Source organism: Rosa rugosa, chromosome 2, assembly GCF_958449725.1.
Source record: "Rosa rugosa chromosome 2, drRosRugo1.1, whole genome shotgun sequence".
Taxonomy (NCBI): domain Eukaryota; kingdom Viridiplantae; phylum Streptophyta; class Magnoliopsida; order Rosales; family Rosaceae; genus Rosa; species Rosa rugosa.
The window spans coordinates 18,642,649-18,660,884 of NC_084821.1; the positions used below are offsets into that span (position 1 = coordinate 18,642,649).

The 18,236-nt window shown below is 38.1% G+C and overlaps 2 protein-coding genes and 1 long non-coding RNA gene across 7 annotated transcripts; all 3 read right to left on the reverse strand.

The window, feature by feature from the left end:
• Nucleotides 1-6,198: 6,198 nt before the first annotated feature.
• LOC133732010 (uncharacterized) lies at nucleotides 6,199-9,552 on the reverse strand. Of its 5 annotated transcripts, none has more exons than XR_009856896.1 (6): nucleotides 9,114-9,552; nucleotides 8,878-8,961; nucleotides 8,069-8,139; nucleotides 6,913-7,376; nucleotides 6,732-6,813; nucleotides 6,199-6,460 (listed from the first exon to the last, which is right to left on the reverse strand). It is a non-coding gene; the product is annotated as an uncharacterized LOC133732010 (long non-coding RNA). The 5 variants fall into 5 exon arrangements; XR_009856895.1 differs by having other exon boundaries at nucleotides 6,918-7,376; nucleotides 9,114-9,551; XR_009856892.1 differs by having other exon boundaries at nucleotides 7,049-7,376; nucleotides 9,114-9,550.
• Nucleotides 9,553-9,768: 216 nt separating this feature from the next.
• On the reverse strand, nucleotides 9,769-11,436 carry LOC133733862 (uncharacterized). The gene is made up of 2 exons (XM_062161508.1): nucleotides 11,048-11,436; nucleotides 9,769-10,892 (listed from the first exon to the last, which is right to left on the reverse strand). The coding sequence occupies exon 2, from the start codon at nucleotides 10,712-10,714 to the stop codon at nucleotides 9,902-9,904; it is 813 nt and encodes a 270-aa protein (XP_062017492.1). The 5' UTR covers nucleotides 10,715-10,892; nucleotides 11,048-11,436; the 3' UTR covers nucleotides 9,769-9,901.
• A 707-nt stretch (nucleotides 11,437-12,143) lies between these two features.
• LOC133728154 (exonuclease V, chloroplastic-like) lies at nucleotides 12,144-16,637 on the reverse strand. Its single transcript, XM_062155567.1, has 7 exons — nucleotides 16,305-16,637; nucleotides 15,806-15,910; nucleotides 15,327-15,448; nucleotides 14,195-14,344; nucleotides 13,950-14,106; nucleotides 12,753-12,829; nucleotides 12,144-12,508 (listed from the first exon to the last, which is right to left on the reverse strand). Exons 1-7 carry the CDS (start codon nucleotides 16,614-16,616, stop codon nucleotides 12,283-12,285), a joined length of 1,149 nt encoding a protein of 382 aa, XP_062011551.1. The 5' UTR covers nucleotides 16,617-16,637; the 3' UTR covers nucleotides 12,144-12,282.
• Nucleotides 16,638-18,236: the final 1,599 nt, after the last annotated feature.

An 18,236-nucleotide genomic window follows, 5' to 3' on the forward strand; every position in this document is an offset into this window, starting at 1 on the left:
AAGAGTTAAGGGAAACCGCTGAACACTAGAAATCCAAGTTTGAGATGAAGGATTTTGGGAGAACACGATTATGTCTCGGTTTGGAACTTGAGCATCGTGTTGATAGATGCTTAGGCATTTTGACAAGGTCAAACCTTCAAGCACCCCCATGATCGTCCGTAGTCTTGATCCTGAAAAGGATCCTCTTCTTCGAAAGGATGATGACGAAGATGTGCTAGAGGCAAAAGTGCCTTACTTAGTACAATTGGCGCATTATTGTACTTATCCCAATGCACAAGACCGGACATCTCATATGTTGTGAACTTGTTAGCTAAGGTATAGCTGTGTGCCAACGCGATACCATTGGATTGGTGTAAAAGGTATCTTTCGGACTTGAGATGTACGATTGATATGGGCATGCTTTATCCTTACAGAGAGATGATGGATTCGAACCCATCACACACCAGGAACGCCGCCAACACTGGCCTGTGTCCTCTATCCCCATCCCAAAACGACAAGTGTTTTGGAAGGTTTTGCTGATATTGGGTATCTCTCTGACCCACACAAAGGTAATTCCCAAACTGGTTAAGACCGTGATATCTTGGAGGTCTACAGAAATAGACCCTAGTCGATATATCTTCGAACAATGCAGAGATTATTGCTCTTCACAAAGTGGTTCGTGAATGTATATGGATTGGATCCATAATTACGCATGTTCGAAACAATTGTGGTTTGAAGTCTACCACATATGAGCCTACAAGCATTTAGGACAATGCTGCTTGTTTTGAACAAATGAAGCAAGGCTACATCAAAAGCGACAACACCAAGCATAATCAGCAACAACAGACTCTCCTCAAGATCGATCAAAGTGAATTAGGTTTGATCCGAGGATAGTGTGGCAGGCTTGCTCACTAAGTCATTGCCTAAATTCCACTTTCGAGAAACATGTTAGTAGCATCGTTTGCGGAAGTTATCCGAACTCCAATGATCGTAGTCATCAGGGGGATATGCAGACATCAGGGGGAGATGTCTACATGTATGGTCTAGAAACGTGAAGGGTGTGTTGTGCTCTTTTTCCCCTTCGACCGAGGTTATTTTTGTCCCACTGGGTTTTTGTTACTCGGCAAAGTTTTTAATGAGGCAACGAGAGGAGCACCACGTTTGGGCGACACAAGGGGGAGTGTTCAAGTAAATCTAGAATATATGTCTGGCCCAAACTCGAGGTTACTTGCTCTAATTGAAATAGGGTTTATATTAGAGATATTCTCGGAGAATCTTAGGAGATATCCAATCAATGTACGATTATGTTTTCATGTACAACTCTATCTCTATGCTTGTAATCCTCTATATAAAGAGGCCCCTATTATCAATGAAATCACGACTCAATTCTCTCCCAATTTCAGTTTTCCTTAAACAGAATGTATATTTAGTTAAGATTTATAGAGTGATTAAATCATTGAAATGACTAAAAATTTTATTTTAAAGATAATAATTTGTTTGCAAATTATATGAGTGAGGTTATTTGAGGAAGTTTAGTGAGGTTTAGTGAATAAATTTAGTATTTGAAGATTTGATAAGAGGTGTAAAAAACATAGAGGTCAAGTGAGTAAATTTGGAGGTTCCAATAGAAAAACTCTTTTAAAAGTCACTAGGTGGTAGGCCGTTGATAGTAGGGTTGGGTTTGGTTTGGTACCGGAGCTTACGAGCCGATACCATGTACCGTACCAACTTATAATGGTATGCAAAAAACCATACCACTACCGGCCACAAAATCCGGTATACCGAGAAGTCGGTGTACCGAATTAATCGGTCGGTTCGGTACAGTTGGACTTGTAACCGAGTTTGACATTGGGCCGCAAACCAGTCACCAGTACATCACCTATCCCTTATTCTTTTGTTTTCTCCTTCTGAGAACTCTTCGACCCACATGGTTATGGGTCTCTCCAGTCTCCATACTATACACAGTGATGGAAGAGTGATTGTGGTGAAGGAAGAAGCAACCTCAGATCTGCAACCTCTGCTAAAATCAAACAAAAGTTTCAAACTTCATTCATCTATAAAGCATGATTCTCCGAATTTCTAACAACACTTTATCTGGGTGTTCTCCAAATTTCACAACTAACAAAGTTACAAAACCCGAGACGCAAAGAAACAAAAGACCAAAACTTTACTCAACACCAACTAAACCCAAAACCAGATTTTTCCTCCCAGTAAAGAAAATCAACATAAGCAAGAAAAGAAACTTACTTGAAGTAAAAGAGAGATCCAGGGCCGAGTTTGAATTAGATTCTGGGAAGAGAGCAGAGTCTGAGAGAAGCACTTTACAGGTTGCAATTTTTCAAGAAGAAGAAGATAAGAAACAGAAGAGACGGGAAAGAAGAAGAAGAAAAAGAGAGACAGGAGACAGGGAAAGAGAAAAAGAAGTAAGAAGTAAGAAGAAAGAAGAAAGAAGAAAGAAGAAAGAGAAGAGAAAAAAGAATAAAAAACTAAAAAGAAGAGAGACAGAAAAAGACGGCAAAAGAAAGAAAAAGAAGATAGAAGAAAGAGAAGAGAGAAGCAGCGTCCAGAAAGAAGAGAAGAATAAAAAATAAAAAAAAACTATTTATACAAGAGTTTGATCGGTACGGTACAGTATACCGTGTATATATGAAAATTAAAACAATTACCGTACCGTGTATGTGGAGTCGGTATGGTTGTACCGTACCAAGACTTCGGTTACCGACAGTATCGGTTACCAACTTCTTTGGTTCGGCACGGATTCGGTTGGTTGGTTTGTCTCGGTTGAAAATGCCAGCCCTAGTAGTAAGAACTAAGAAGTCTGAGCCAAGACATTTAAATAGATGCACATACGGATATTTATTTTATTTTAATTTGATTATACAACATATAAAAAAATACAATAGAAACCAAAAATTATAGTTAGTACTTAGTACTTAGTAGCATAATTGATTGAACACATAGGAAAATAGTTAAGCATATAATGATTACTTTATTTTACAAATAAAAATTCATTTTTAGGTATTTGACATAAATAATTAAGTATTTAAAACATTTTTTAGCTTTGGCCCGCCTAAGTACTGCCCAAACTGATTGAACTCATTGAAGCAGTTGGCCACTGCCTAGCGTCTAGTCCAGGACTGGGAGGTTGACCACCGGGAATTTTAGAATATTGTTTTTTTTTTTTTTTTGATCTCAAGGTAATCAATTCCATTCATCTCAAGCCAGAATGGCACGGATTCATACCTTCCCTTGCCAACTCTAGGGCAAGTTTAGGACGTGGTATGCTAGCACCACCCATTAGACAACCAATGCTCACTTATTAGAAGCAAACCTATAACTATGACAAAACTTGAACATAGTAAATAGGCAGAGTTCGACAAAAAATTAAAATTTCTCCTTATTATCCAAGCAAGGACAACGAAGTTTAGCTGGCTCCATCCTCTCGGGTCCCAAATTCGAAACCACATAGATCCAGAGTCCAAGAATTGAACCCAACTTTGTTTGGACACCCAAGAAGGTTTGGGCACCCAAACAGAATTAGACCTAAAACAAGACTTGGGCCACAAAACTGATCTTGACACCCAACCCAGATTGGGTTGGCCCACTGTTGCACCGTTCACACTCACAGTCCCTGAAGCTTTGTTCCGGCAATCGACGATCAGTGTCCAGACATGTCGTCGCCTCTCCAGTTCACCTCCGTTCGCCGCCGCGAGCCTTGCCATACCCCTCGTTGATTCACTCTGACCCATCAGACCAGTTCTGATCCAGCCAGACTCCACCATAGCGGTCGCACCTGGAAGCACCATAGCCGCCTCCACCGCTGTAACTGACACGAGGCCCGTCGCCGTCGTCCATTGGGAACTGAAACTTAGTCCCTGCCATGATTGGACAATTTGCATCTGCGTGGCCATCATCGCCACCCATACTGCCAGCTTCATACCAGCCTTGAGCCTTGCCCTGCTCGGTCGGATCCGATCCGGATCTTGATCGAAATCCTTCCCAGTCACGAGACTCCAGCGCAAGAATCCGGCTACTGCAAAACCTTCTCTCCCCCCACAAACTGTGGAGAGGAAGTCCAATGGAGAGATCGTCGAACGAGCAATATATTGTTTCCACTCGTTGTGTCTGGGTTAGTTACTGTATATTGAATATTCTATTAATTTATTTATTGTAAGTGAGAAATATATGATGTATTTTTTTTTTTTTTTGAGAAGAAAATGATAGAAATATATGATGTAAATAAATAGTAGTTATGAACATTTTGGAAATGCAACCGACAAAATCATCAAATATTTTAGGTGAATATGAGTTGGCACCGATTTTAATTTTTTTGGGTAGACAAATTATATCTCCACTAACACTTTTGTTGTTCACAAAACCACCGACTACTTTTTTAAAAAGAGTGAAGCAACCACCAACAACTTTGAACAAACCAAATCAATTGCACACTATTCAATCTTAGGGTTATTGTCAATGTAATCTTATATAAGATTTTGGATAAGATTACGAAGAACGAAGTGTTGACACGTGCCCATATCTATTTATCATGTTTTGTAAGAAAAATGTCAATAAATAGAGGAAATTTATGCACTCCATTCACACACAATCTGAACTTGGCAAATCTTCACATTTTTCAAATCTCTAGCATTACACATTTTCTCTCCTTCCCTCATTTCAATGAATAGATTGTGGGATCAGATTCGACAGTCACGGGATGAAGATGATGAAGAGATGATGGCGACTAATGTCATTGTGGTGCAGCAGTTGTTGAATCTGCAAACCATACTCGAGGGCGCAGTTCTCACTAGGGTCATGCACCAAACCAGAAGAGATTTAGGGAAGAAAGAGGCAAAAACATGATGGTCGACTACTTTATCGAACGTCCAGTGTTCAATGAATGAGAATTCCGAACACGCTACAGGATGAGTCACAATGTCTTCGAGCACATATTTGGTGATTTTTGCCGCTATGACTGATACTTTGTTAAAAAATTAGATGCTGACAAGAAAGTCGGTCTACTTCCGGATAGAAGATGACGTGTTCCTTACGAATGCTTGATTACGATGCTGGTGCAGATTAATGCGCTTGGTATTGTCAAATGGCGAAATCTACCTCCATAGAGGCCCTTCAAGGATTTACAAGAGGAATTGTTAATCTGTACTCAGCAGAATATCTCTGGGCTCCTACTGTGTTCGACCTTAGAAGGCTTTTTGCCAAAGCTGAGAGAAGAGGTTTTCCAGGGGTGATTGGGAGCATCGACTGTATGCACTGGTAATGGAATAATCGCCTAATCAGTTGGGCCGGAGAATATAGTGGCCGGAAACATATCCCCACTATCATCCTTGAAGCAGTGACATCATATGATACTTGGATATGGCACACATTCTTTGGAATGATCGGGGCATGCAATGACTTCAACGTCTTGACAAAGTCCCCATTGTTTAACGAGCTTAGTGCCGGTTAAGCATCTCAGATCCAATTCCAAGTGAATTACAGAATTCACAATTTGGGCTACTATCTCACTGATGGTATATATCCTAGGTGGGAGACTTTCGTGAAATCAATTCCAAGGCCAACACGACTCAAGGAAATCAGATTTTCCAAGGCTCAGGAGGGGTATAGGAAGGATGTGGAAAGGTGCTTCGGTATTTTACAATCGCGCGTGGGTATTGTTAAGAGGAGTTGCTCGTGGGTGGGATATAGAGGACTTTCAGTACATCATGTTGATCGACTTGTATATATTACACAACGTGATAATCGAGGATAAACAACATGAAGACAGCAGTGAGGATTTGGAGTCCAATGGAGAAGAGGAGAACAATACAAGGACCAGGAAGGCTACGGTCTGGGAATGACCTATCAGTGATGACTTTGATCCTGTTAGTAGAGATGGTCATAAAATAGACGGATTCATGGATTGATACCAAGAAATTAGATGTCAGTACACTCACTCAAACCGTTAGGAAGATTTCGCACTATAGACAAATAGATCATTTACAGCATGCGGATAGGCGCCCTTATAGACCGCGCAATAAAATTAAACTCAATTTTTTAATTTTATGGAGCGCATTTTGTACGTCGTGAATAAGCTCTATGCACTTCGTAAATGATTTACGGCACACGTCAAACGTTGTAAATGAAATGTTACGACGCCGTAAATGATAAATTTACTGCTTGCTTTGCACGCCGTATATATCATTCTGATTTAAAAAATAATAATTAAAATAAAAAAATGACAATTAATTTCTGCGAGGAAAAAATGTGTAACAAAACTAAGAGTAGAAGAAAGATAAGAAACTTCACTGAAAGTTAATAAATCACTTCAATTATTATATAATAACAAACCTATTGATCCTAATCTACATAAAGTGATAAAACTGCATTCTAGCTTTCAACATGTTCACTAAAACAAACTAGATAACATTCATTCCTGCATCCAGAATTGCCAATCCTCAAAATCACTTCCAAATAGGGATCAAGCCTGCAATTACAGAAATGTATAAGAAAAGGTGAAGAAAATTCAAATGTTGAAGACCGGCAACTAATAATATCATAATAATTCGGACAACCATTTGCCAAAAGGAAAAAAAATTAGGACAGCCAAAACATGAAAGATCAAAAGGACACCGGTATTTTCTAAAGGTGAAATATAAACTAGTAATCATGCTGCTAAAAGTTATAATCTTGGTTAAATTATAAATTTCGCTCTAAGTTAATTCTAAAACAGTTGTGAAATAGAAATTAGTAATGACCTTGTTAGCAGTGTTGTTGGAGAACCAATCTAGGCCTTCATATAGACCCTCTCCAGAGGTTGCACAAGTGTTCTGGATGTACCTGTAAAGACAAATAACGCATATTAGACTAATGAAGATTGAATGAATACAGAAGCGGACGAGGGACATGAAGCCACTGGCTAACTGATTTTATAACAACCTAACATTCATTTCTATGATTTACAAGTCTTTCACCTCTTCATAACTTAAACCTCATATACCAGAGCTAGGAATCTAGTTATTGCAAGGATAAAAAAACAAGTCAGTAAATGTGCTCTCGCAAGATGAGAACAAACTCATTCAACATCCTGTGCAATTCATCCTTTGCCTCAATAACACGGTCTCTGTCATTGTTGTCTACAACAAAGATAAGACCTTGTGTGTTCTGGAAGTAGTGCCTCCACAAAGGTCAGATCTGAAAGGAAGAAAATGGGTATCTCAAATCTGTCAAGCCTTTTTGATACAAGAAAGTACTGCAAACTTTCAGAAATAAGCCACCTTAAACTTCATTTCATAACTCCATGTGGCTCTTTAACAATCACCAACTTCTCATGCCTTGTCCTGACCCCGAACATCCCAGACTGAAGCTGATGTTCTTGTATTCCACGGTCTCAATATTGAATCCTGTCAATCAATAAATTTTTATTATAATGAAATTCACATTTGCAATAATGTTAAAAGCATCACAACCTAATCAACTTCATCGAGGAACATCAGAATCATTGAAATTCACAAGGCAACCAAGAATCCAACTTAAGCACTTTCAGCACATTTGCAAGTGGGAAGAAATGAATGAACAGGGCAATAAATTTTTATTATAATGAAATTCACATTTGCAATAATGTTAAAAGCATCACAACCTAATCAACTTCATTGAGGAACATCAGAATCATTGAAATTCACAAGGCAACCAAGAATCCAACTTAAGCACTTTCAGCACATTTGCAAGTGGGAAGAAATGAATGAACAGGGCAATAAATTTTTATTATAATGAAATTCACATTTGCAATAATGTTAAAAGCATCACAACCTAATCAACTTCATTGAGGAACATCAGAATCATTGAAATTCACAAGGCAACCAAGAATCCAACTTAAGCACTTTCAGCACATTTGCAAGTGGGAAGAAATGAATGAACAGGGCAATGAATCTGTTGTGGTATTAAGACCCGGCTAACAATTTTACAGTGGATTCCACCTTCTTTTACTATTTTCCAGAACCTAGAATCTTAAGTAGCTTAGCAACATATCAAATGGAATATCTAGTTATTTGATGCATTCAAACAAAACTGAACAGAAAGAGAAGCAGAAATCGACCTTATTAGTAGTGGGAACCGAAGTGGCATGCATGTCGCTCCCGCCACTCCGTCAAATCTTTCCTAACACCTCTGTAACATGTAAATTTAAAAGAAAAGAATCAAATTAAACTGATATACAAATGCAAATTGACCAAATAACATATACATATGAAAATCCAGAACCGGACAAATTCAAATTTGACAAATCAAACTTTCAGATACTAAGCTCGGATATCATGAAAGCGTCCCTTATAAATTGAATTGAACGAATGTTGGGATCAAATTCAAAAAAAAATCAAAACGAAAAAATCAAATTGAAACCCCTAAATTACTGACCGAACTGAGCTGCGAGGAGCAAAGTGCAGAGTACCTTGTTGTTAAGCATATGTTAGAGATATTAAATATATAACGTTATATGCCTTCTGATGCAAAGCCAGTAGAGAACAAACAACTAAAGAGTATACTACAATAGAATGGCTAAGGCATAGCAATTGATAATTCCAATAGCAGCTAAGCACAGGTCTTTCAATTGATAATTCCATTCTAAAACCCCAAATAGAGCTTAAGAGGAATTTAATAGAACACCTGATGTACAATAAACACCCATTTCCACACCCCAAAAAAAAAAAATACATTTCAAGAGAAGAAATAGTGCATCGATCTCAAAATTCATATTGAAAAAGAAAACGATTCTAGAGTGGAGAGTAACAATCATTCAGACAGACTCTAGCTAAGCAACCAACATGGATAGCAATAGCAACATCACTGGCCTCACAGAAATTTCAAATAAGCAAATTCCGATTGTGATAAAATAAGATAGAGGCGTACCTTTGAATTTGTATGGTGTTTCCGATCCTGCGAGAGCTGAATCATCGATGATGAGATCTCAACTCTTCAGGCGCAGATGAAACTCTGAGAGAGAGAGAGAGAGAGAGAGAGAGAGAGAGAGAGCAGAAATCGATTTAATCGAAAATGAGTAAGGAGCTTTCAAGGTCTGAAGATGCAAAATCTGAATACAGAATCAACTTTAGCAGAAAGATCAGAAAACCTAAATCGAAGCATACCTCTGGACTTTCAAATTACTTGTGAGCTGGTTCGTCGATAGCAAGAGAGACGCTCCCCGATTGCAGATGCAGAATCAAACTACTCGATCGAAACGGTGCGCATTTGAAGATTTGAATCAAAAACTCGGAAGTGAGTCCCTTGACGAAGTATCTGAGATCGTCGGAGACGCCGAACTTCTGGAGCTCCGCCTCCGATGGCACACTGGCGGAGGCGGATTTGACAATCAAGAGGCTGGAGAGCTGAGGAAGTATGATCTCGGAGACGGAGATTGACTTGATTTTGGCGGAGGCAGAGGAGCTGGTAAGGGTGAGGGAAGCAGAACTGAGAGGGAGATTTTAACTTTTTGGCCAAATTTTCCAGCGGTTTGATTACCCAAAGACCGCGTCGTAATAAAAATTTGTACTGCGCCTTGTTTTTTTACTAAAAAACTTTAGTTTCACCGCCTGCATTTAATGTAAGAATGTACGCCGTAATTACTATCAGTTTTCTACTTTTCTTGTAGTGTTAGACTCATAGAGCAGTTTTGGGAATTTCAAGGCAACAAGAAAATCTAGATCGGCTATTGTCAGGCCTAACTTGCATTTAGTTTGTGTGCTTTCAATTTTTAGTTGAATGTTTGCTACCATTCCTTTCAATGTACCCAAACAGTATGACTTATTCAAATAAAATTTTTATTTCATGACACTTATATTACAAAATTACCAAGCCAGGCATAGGAATAAGAACAATAGAATTATTTGAAATACATAACTCCCTAATTATCTTAATCATCATCGTCATTAGAAATTCAATTTGTGCTCGAATGCTCATCATTTGGGTTCAGGTTGGTGGATTCATCCGTAGAGAAATGTGAAAGGTGGGGTTGAGGAAGGAAAGGTGGTTGCGGATAGTAACCACCGATCAAAGTTGGTGGTGGGAATCCACCGGTTAAAGGTGGCTGTGGGAATGCACCGACGAAATGTGGCTGTGGATAGTAACCACCGGTGAAATGTGGTTGTTGGAGTCTACCGGTTAAAGGTGATTGTGTGAATGCACCGGCAAAAGGTGGCTGTGGATAGTAACCACCGGTGAAATGTGGTTGTGGGTATCCACTAAGAAAATGTGTTTGAAAGTTTGACCCACCGCTACCATCATCTTCTCTCTCCGCTATCTTCTTTTGCTTTCTTTGCCAATATTTCTTTTTGGTTGGTGTCATTTTACTTGTATCCATCTGCATAATTCGGTCTTCCCTCTCCCTAATTCGGTCTTCCCTCTCCATAATTCGGTATTCCCTCTCTTGAATTTTAAATGCCTCGTTTCGTATATCTATTTGCAAGCGTATATACTCTAGTTGTTGGTCTTGCCGATGTCGAACAAATTCCTCATCGCGTTTTTCCTTAGCCGACAGTTCTTTTTGGTTGGTCGCCATAATCTCCGCAGCGAATGTCAAATGAGGATTAGGATTAGGATCCTTGGTCTTTCCTTTTCTTTGAATAGCTTCTTTCATAGCCTTCCTTCCTTGATGCCTCATCAAATGATTTGGAGTTACATCAGCAGTTACCTCATCTACATCTTTGTCCAAATTGACATGAGAATCGTCAACAGATGGTTGTGTTTGCATCTGTTGACCTTCTCCTGCTAATGTTGGATTCCTCCAGTCGAGACGGTATGGCTAGGGATGTCCCTAAATTATGCGAAGCCCATCACTACTTGGTAGCAATCTAAACTCTAAAAATCAAACCTTTTGACTTCCCCGTTTTCTTTATCCCGTCATGCCATAATTTTTGTGCTTTATTGAACTGTGTTATTTAAAAAAGAATAAAAATCAATTAGTACAAATGTAAACAGAATTATAATTAACTAATTATTTATCAATTAATAATTTAATTATAATGTATCGAGTAATTACAATGTATGAAAAAATTAATTTATTTATATAAGAATAAATTCATACCTCATCAACCGCATTCGAACTACTCTTGCATAATGCCACTCATAGAGTTTGAACTTCAGAATTTTCCACCTCCCCAAAAAAGCAGAACTTGATCGGACACATCCATTCCAATTTGCGGCATACTGTTGCCAAACGTTCTCCCATAGATTGGGTTTCTTTCGATCTTTGCCCGAAATTGGATTTTGGCTAACAAATTTCCAAGACTTGCACAATTAAACGTCTTCTTTCCGACGTCCATCTCGAACTAGCTACACTTTGATCTTCACCTTGTACGACCATATCAAAATCAAAAAATTTAAGAAGATGAAAGCTATAAGAGGAGGAAGAAAAATTGGCTATGAAACCATGAAAGATAATTTTTTGGGTGTGGGAGGTAACATAAATTGTAGGTATTATTTATAGGGAAATTTTTACAAATTTTTATAATTTTTTTTGTCTTACCGTTTATATTACCGTTATACATATATATATACATCAGATTAATTAAAAACCGTCGGATCCCCTCATTAATTGAACCAACGGTTCAGATTTAGTGACCGTTGGTTTCAAATTCCGAGAGCAACCAACGGCTACATTGCACGGGGACCAAAGTGAATTTTGTTATTTGGAACTACACGACAAAAGCGTGTGAAACACGCGTAAGATACTATGGGACAAGAAACTGAATTTGACGCGCTGGCCATCTCGCGTCTCTCTCCTATACTTCACGCTGATGTCAGCGACGTTGGGCCTAATGCCAGCCTGGAGATCGACTTCTTTGGGTCACTTTGTTGACCCACAATCTGACTTGAGTTAACTAGTCTTTGGGCTCAAATTGACCGCTGGACTGTGGATTTGTTGGATAAACTCGAAGGCCTGTTAAGAAATTAGTGTTTATATTTGCAACTTGGGAAGGGATGCAAGTGTAACTATGAAATAAATGAATGAATAGAAGCTGCTGGGTATTATAAATGGAAATTTCGATTCTTTAATGTGAATGGTCTAATGATAAATTAAGCTGACAATCACTTGAGTAACTTGATAAGAGGATTTACCTTGCAAATTGCTTCAATAAAGCAATTTAATTTTACCACAAGGAATCAAACAATGACTACAATACAAGAAGAATGACACAACCATGGCACATAACCTCTAAGCCAACAATTACCCCGAAGAAGCAACTCTAAACCTCGATGCTTCTTTGTACCCGCTATTAAGGACACTGGTTTGAAACAGCACAAATGCGAGTCCTTTCTCTAAGTCGGCAGATTGCTACAGGAAACACTTTTAGCAGGAGCTGCAGGACATGTGGAAGCAAATTCACAGATGTGGCATTTCCATCCCTCTTCTTCAGGAGTGTAACTGGCTTCTCGCTTTCCTAGCCAGAACTCAAGACAAACCTGAAGTTGCTTCTTAAACCCATCAGAGTCGTATGCAAATATATCTTCACCGATTACTGAATGATCCTTTTGTACCTCGTATCTGACTCGATAACAATCATATCAGTGTCTAGCCATTGTGACAAGTAATTCCACATCAACAAAGAATTAGTAAAGCTATGCATCCGAGCTAATTTCTATGATTGAGATTCAGCAAATTATATATAGTAGATTTTACTAATTTAGCTATATTTCTTAGCATATCTGTTCAATTCTTCTACCTATTTTAACTTCTCTGTAAAAGATCTACATGAAATGGGAACTTCAATAATTGTATATGCGGTCACCTCAATAAAAGTTGGTCATGAGCACGGGGTAGCAGGATCGAGGATTTTCTATAGTATCTCACTACGTCATCAAGGGTCTGCAAAACCAAGAGATTAAACCAAATATGGAAACATGAATTAAAGTAGTAATAGGAAAACTCTATGTTATCATAATCTTATAGGAAAAACTCTATGCACCAAACTCCATGTCATTTGCAGGCTGGACAAATCATCAATAAAAATCAAGAGAAAATTAGAAAAAAAACCCAAACAAGTTATTTTCTATTAATCTACACCCATTCACATAATTAAACATTCCTTATAGGTTTTAAATCTATAATTATGATTTTTCTTGTTTTTTTAGTTTGACTATTCTACCATTCTGATTGAATAGGTAAAATATTCCTCAAATATAGCTGTTGACTTTTTAGTAAAATATTCATTTAATCTCATTTACCGGAAATGAAAAAGAATAATCCAACACCCTCGTCATTAACTTTCACTTGCTAATTTTGGTATTTCTAGATGAACCATAGGCCTAACTGTATAATTGTTCCTATCGTACGTACATGTGTTAAATATCATGTGAGTTTTAACATAAGCAAATGATTTAGGTACCTATCATTTAGGAGTTCACAATTTGTACCTATCAATTAGCGAATAACTTAGGGAGAATGACTTAGGCACTTATAATTCTAGCATTTGAATGTGGAGATTACCTCCAACCCAGATATTGATTTAGATTAGGTTTTTGAATGTGGAGATTACATAACCTCCAACCCAGGTATTGATTTCAATTGCTGAAATCAAGAGTTGATTAATTTTGGGCAATGTCTTTGTGCAAACGTTTCAAGACTTGCATCTGCAGAAAGTTTGGGGATGGTGGCAGCTTTAGTAATTATTAACAACAATGAGTTTTAATATTTATCCTATTTAATAGGTTTTTTTATTTTTTTTATTTTTATAGATAAACCTAATTAATAGATAGGTTTGGGTGTATATTAAAACAATCTTATAGATTGGTTTAATCTAAAAGGTGTGTGTGAATTTGGGTGTAGAATCAAATTCCCCAAATACTTAATTTGTTGCCTAATGACTGAGACAGAGGACATGCAGTGACTTGCTTTAAAAATATGGTAATAACAGGAACATTATGCACCAACAAAACCAGATTTATCAGACTAGTTGTTTAATATTTCAAGTGGAAAGTATCTTTACCTTTGCTGGATACCCTGATTTAGCTCGGACGACCTCCCTGATTTCTTCAGATAAGTCACAATCAGGATTTAAGGAAAAATGATCAAAGAATTGGTCGGAGGGGAATCCAGATGCTTCTAGATTATCCCACAAATACTTGTAGAACATCAATTGAAACCTGCCAAAATGGATGTGCACATCATGACTATATTTTCGGGCCTTCTCTCATCAATGGCAATGAAGCATAAGCCAATAGAAGTGCATACCTTCCATTCCTTCGTTGTGGTTCGGAAGGAAGTTTATCTTTCTCACGAGTCTTTGTGTCAACTAATAATGGATTTCTCTGGGTTTCTGTGGCAGGCATTTGAACCTCATCAATCACTCCCACCATCCATATACCTTCTGCAAAACCTACGCTGATATCATAAGAAAGATAGGCAATCACTTAAGGAAAGAGGGTTAAGACTTGAGAGGATCAATGTTCTAATTCTATCAATGAGAAATTCCAATATAATAATATATAACTGCATCAGTTCAAGAGAAGCATCATGAATCGTTTTCTAAGAACCAATCCTCTCAACTTATCAAAAGTATGGGAATCCATTTCTACTAAAGCTTCCTCATCGTATATCATTTCCAATACTGATCACCATCAACAATCAATTCTGTATATCAGAGTTTTTTAATCACATTGAGCATCTCCAACAGACTAGCCAAAGTTTACTTTGTTGGAGTTGTAAATTACTTCAAACTATCCCAATTTTAAGTAAAGTTAAATTTAACTTTAGCCAAATCTGATACCTATATTTAGCTAGGAAGGAGAGAGAATTTAACTTAAAGTTGAAACTTTTCTACACTGTCTTTTCTTTTAATCTGACTAGTTTGATTTTAAATTAGTTTGAAAATACAATACAAATTCAATTTTTACTTAAAATAGCTAGAGCTGATGGAGTAGAACTCTAGAAGTGCCTAGTCATATGACAGTTTCTCACCATTTAGCTAGTTAAAATGGCTATCATTAGACATGATAAGATGTAGAAACTTTAGTTGGTAAGGATAATTCTATCAAAAATCCAACTTAGATCCAAGCTATAGTGAAAATGATAAGCAAGGATTAGATAAGTTTGGCCCATATGTCATTCCTTACAGATTAGAAGTAATGTATCCCATAACAAGAATGAGCCATCCGGATTGATGACCCAACAATATCAATATTGATAGAGTAAAATTAATTCTAAGGAAACTGCCTCTATCTAACTCATTTTAACAAAAAATCTCCCTTTTCTCACATAGCCAAAAACTATAATATCAGCTATCCATTTTGGAGATTATATGCTGCATGAATAATGAATCAGGTGTCAAAAATTTAATCAAGAAACAACCAATGATTTAACTTACAGAGGCAGCTCTCGAGTCAATCCTTCAGTATATAATTGATTTATGCCTGTAATAAACTTCAAAAACCTCAGGGCCCATTTTTCTTCGTCTGAATTGACAACAACTTTAGATTTTGTTACAAACTGCAGAGAAATATAACCAGATTGTGATTAGTATAGGAATCTAAGAAAGCAATTGATGATTCACTGCTTGGCATGTGCACAGAAGCTTAGAGGTATGAAAGAGGAGGGCTTTGTTCTAAAAAGTAACTACCAAAAAGTATGAAAGATGAGGGGCTTATTCCTTAGTACAATAAAAATTCAGTTCATCTACCAGAAGCCGACTATTATTCAATATGCCATATCAACTTTATTAAACCACCGAATCTTACTCATACCAATTAAAATGCTGACGTACAGTCACAAAATTAATCATTGCTTCATGCAGGGAAAAACCTGAAGAGTACTACAACATAGTAAAATCGGGTTTCTGATGCGTACCTCTTCGTCAAGTTTTGCATGGCGCTCCCTACCAGTTTTCATAGCCTTACTGATTACTCTGTTGCCATTCAGGAGAACGTACTGCATTTGTTTTTCACACCATTCCTATAGTGAACATATGAGAAAGATCTTAGTGAATCTCTTTCAGTTGCTTCAATTAAATGTAAAAAGACTTGGATGCATGAAAGATCAATCATTCTCAACATAGATATTGACAATCTATCCATAACATTCACTGGAATATATACACTTGAAACTGATCTCAAAAGTTCAACACAGCCATCCACACCCATTTCACTAAAATCCAATACAAAGCTTCAAAATTGACCAAAACAAACCAAAACCCAATTACCCAAAAGATTGAACAAACAGTCCCCCAAGCCAAGAATTTATCCAAAAACCAGTTCATTAAATGATTTAAATCCCACCAAGACTCACAATCAAACCCAGTTCCCCAAAAGACTAAACGAAGAGTCCCAAAGCCTAGAAATTCCCATACCGACTTAGCAAAATCGGTGGCGGACAAGCCCTTCTTGTTCCTGAAGCGGTGCAAAAACGATTCAGCCTTCTTCTTCTGGGTAGTAGTGTTGAACCCGCCCGAATCCTCTATACCGGGTTGGGAGCAACCCGAAAGGCTCCTCTTGGAAAGGAGGGTGATGGAGTACTGAAGAGACCTGACGCTGGAAGGGATTAGAGAGCGAGCGGAGAGCAAGGCCATCTCTTCGTCGCTCACAATCTCAATTGGGATTTGGGGCACAAGATGAGGATGATCATGATCCAAGAGTCGTGAGTCGGAAGGCGACTCCGTCATTTTTGGGTTAGAGATGACCGTTGGCACCGGGACGTTCGCTTATGGGGCAAGTTATTCAAAACGTCCCGACTCCTGACTAGGGCTGGGATTTTAGCCCGAAAACCCGAAACCCGACCCGGAACCGGCCTGGGACCGGCCCGAACGGTCCGGGCTTTAGAATTTATTTTATCTGTTTTTCAAGGCCCGGCCCGAAATAAATATAATACGGTCCGGGCCCGGGCTGAAGAAATAAAAAAAAAAAGCCCGAAGGCCCGTTTTCTAACTTTCTCTATTAATATTTAATACTTAAGCTACTAAACCCTACTCTCTCTTCCTCTTTTCACTGCCGCACACATCCTTCTCCTTTCGTCTTCTTCCTTTTCTTCTCCTCTCCTCTCCTCTCCTCTCTTATTCTGTTCAGACCTTCTTTTTCTCCTTTCGTCTTCTTCCTTTTCTTCTCCTCTCCTCTCCTCTCTTATTCTGTTCATACCTTCTTTTTCTTCTTCTAGCTATGATTTTTGTTCATACATTCTTTTTCTTCTCCTCTCCTATTTCTATTTCCCCATACCTCAAATTTTGGTTCATGTGTTGATGTCAACAAAGTTGCAGACTTGCAGATCGGAAAGTTTAGTTTCCAGATCCATGCCATGTTGGGGAGAAGGCCAAGAGAATTAGGGGGTTCATGTCTTCAAGCAATTTAGGATATTTTCTTCATCTATGTAAAGAGGGTTTACTGATTTGGTGGTTAATTAGTGGACATGGGATTTTGGATTTTGATCAGTAGCCTTGTAGACTTGTATGTTTCGATTTTGACTGCAATTTGTTCAATATCTTGTGTTAATCTTTTATTTTCTTCTCTACATTTTGCTTAATTCGTGAGAAGTAAAACTTTAAGATTTGTACGAAATATGTTGATCTAAAAGTCTGAGAAAAACCAGAGCATAAAGTATGGCGTCCCCCTCTGATATTGAGGTTGAGCATTTGTACAGATTTGGGCCCGAAAACCCGGAAAACCCGGCCGGAAAACCCGGTCCCAAAAAAACGGGCCGGTCCTAACTCGGTCCCAGAACTTGCAACCCACAATTTGAGCCCGGCCCGAAAAATTTCGGTTCGGGCTCGGGCCCTATAAATTTTGCACGGACTGGGCCCAATCCCAGCCCTACTCCTGACTAACTTGTTAGGGTGAGTGGCACGTGCTCCTCACGTGGGATTCATTTGATTCAGTTGAATGATTTTTTTTTTTTAAGGAAAATTAATGAAAGAGTGCTTGTATTCATACCTCCAGAATTGGCATTTGGACCTCCCTAATTTTTTGAATTTTTATTAATCCTTTTTTACCCCTAAACCAAAAAAAATAACCCTCAAGCAGTCCAGCATCATCCTCACCCAACTCGAAGAATTAGCCATGCCCAATTTTAATTCTCCAATACTTTCAACATATGAACAATTTTCATGTTATGACATTAGTTTATAAGCTTGAATTGTAGGCTTTGTGTCAAACATTTGGAAGTTTTGAAACTTGTTTGCGTGTCATTGGACCAATGAAAGTTCTATGGTTTTAATTCATGTGTCTTCCAGGAACAAAAAGAAACTGCACTTTTTAAAATATACTCCATCTGATATCAAAGTATAGGACATCTT

What these genes read in the sequence shown, in the direction of transcription:
- LOC133733862 (XM_062161508.1), bottom strand. Translation starts at nt 10,714, where the DNA reads ATGCAAACACAACCATCTGTTGACGATTCTCATGTCAATTTGGACAAA.
- LOC133728154 (XM_062155567.1), bottom strand. Translation starts at nt 16,616, where the DNA reads ATGACGGAGTCGCCTTCCGACTCACGACTCTTGGATCATGATCATCCT. An exon ending in CCACAACGAAGGAATGGAAG is followed by an intron (nt 14,107 to 14,194) that starts GTATGCACTTCT and finishes CCATTTTGGCAG; the next exon opens with GTTTCAATTGATGTTCTACA. An exon ending in CATGACCAACTTTTATTGAG is followed by an intron (nt 12,509 to 12,752) that starts GTGACCGCATAT and finishes TTATCGAGTCAG; the next exon opens with ATACGAGGTACAAAAGGATC.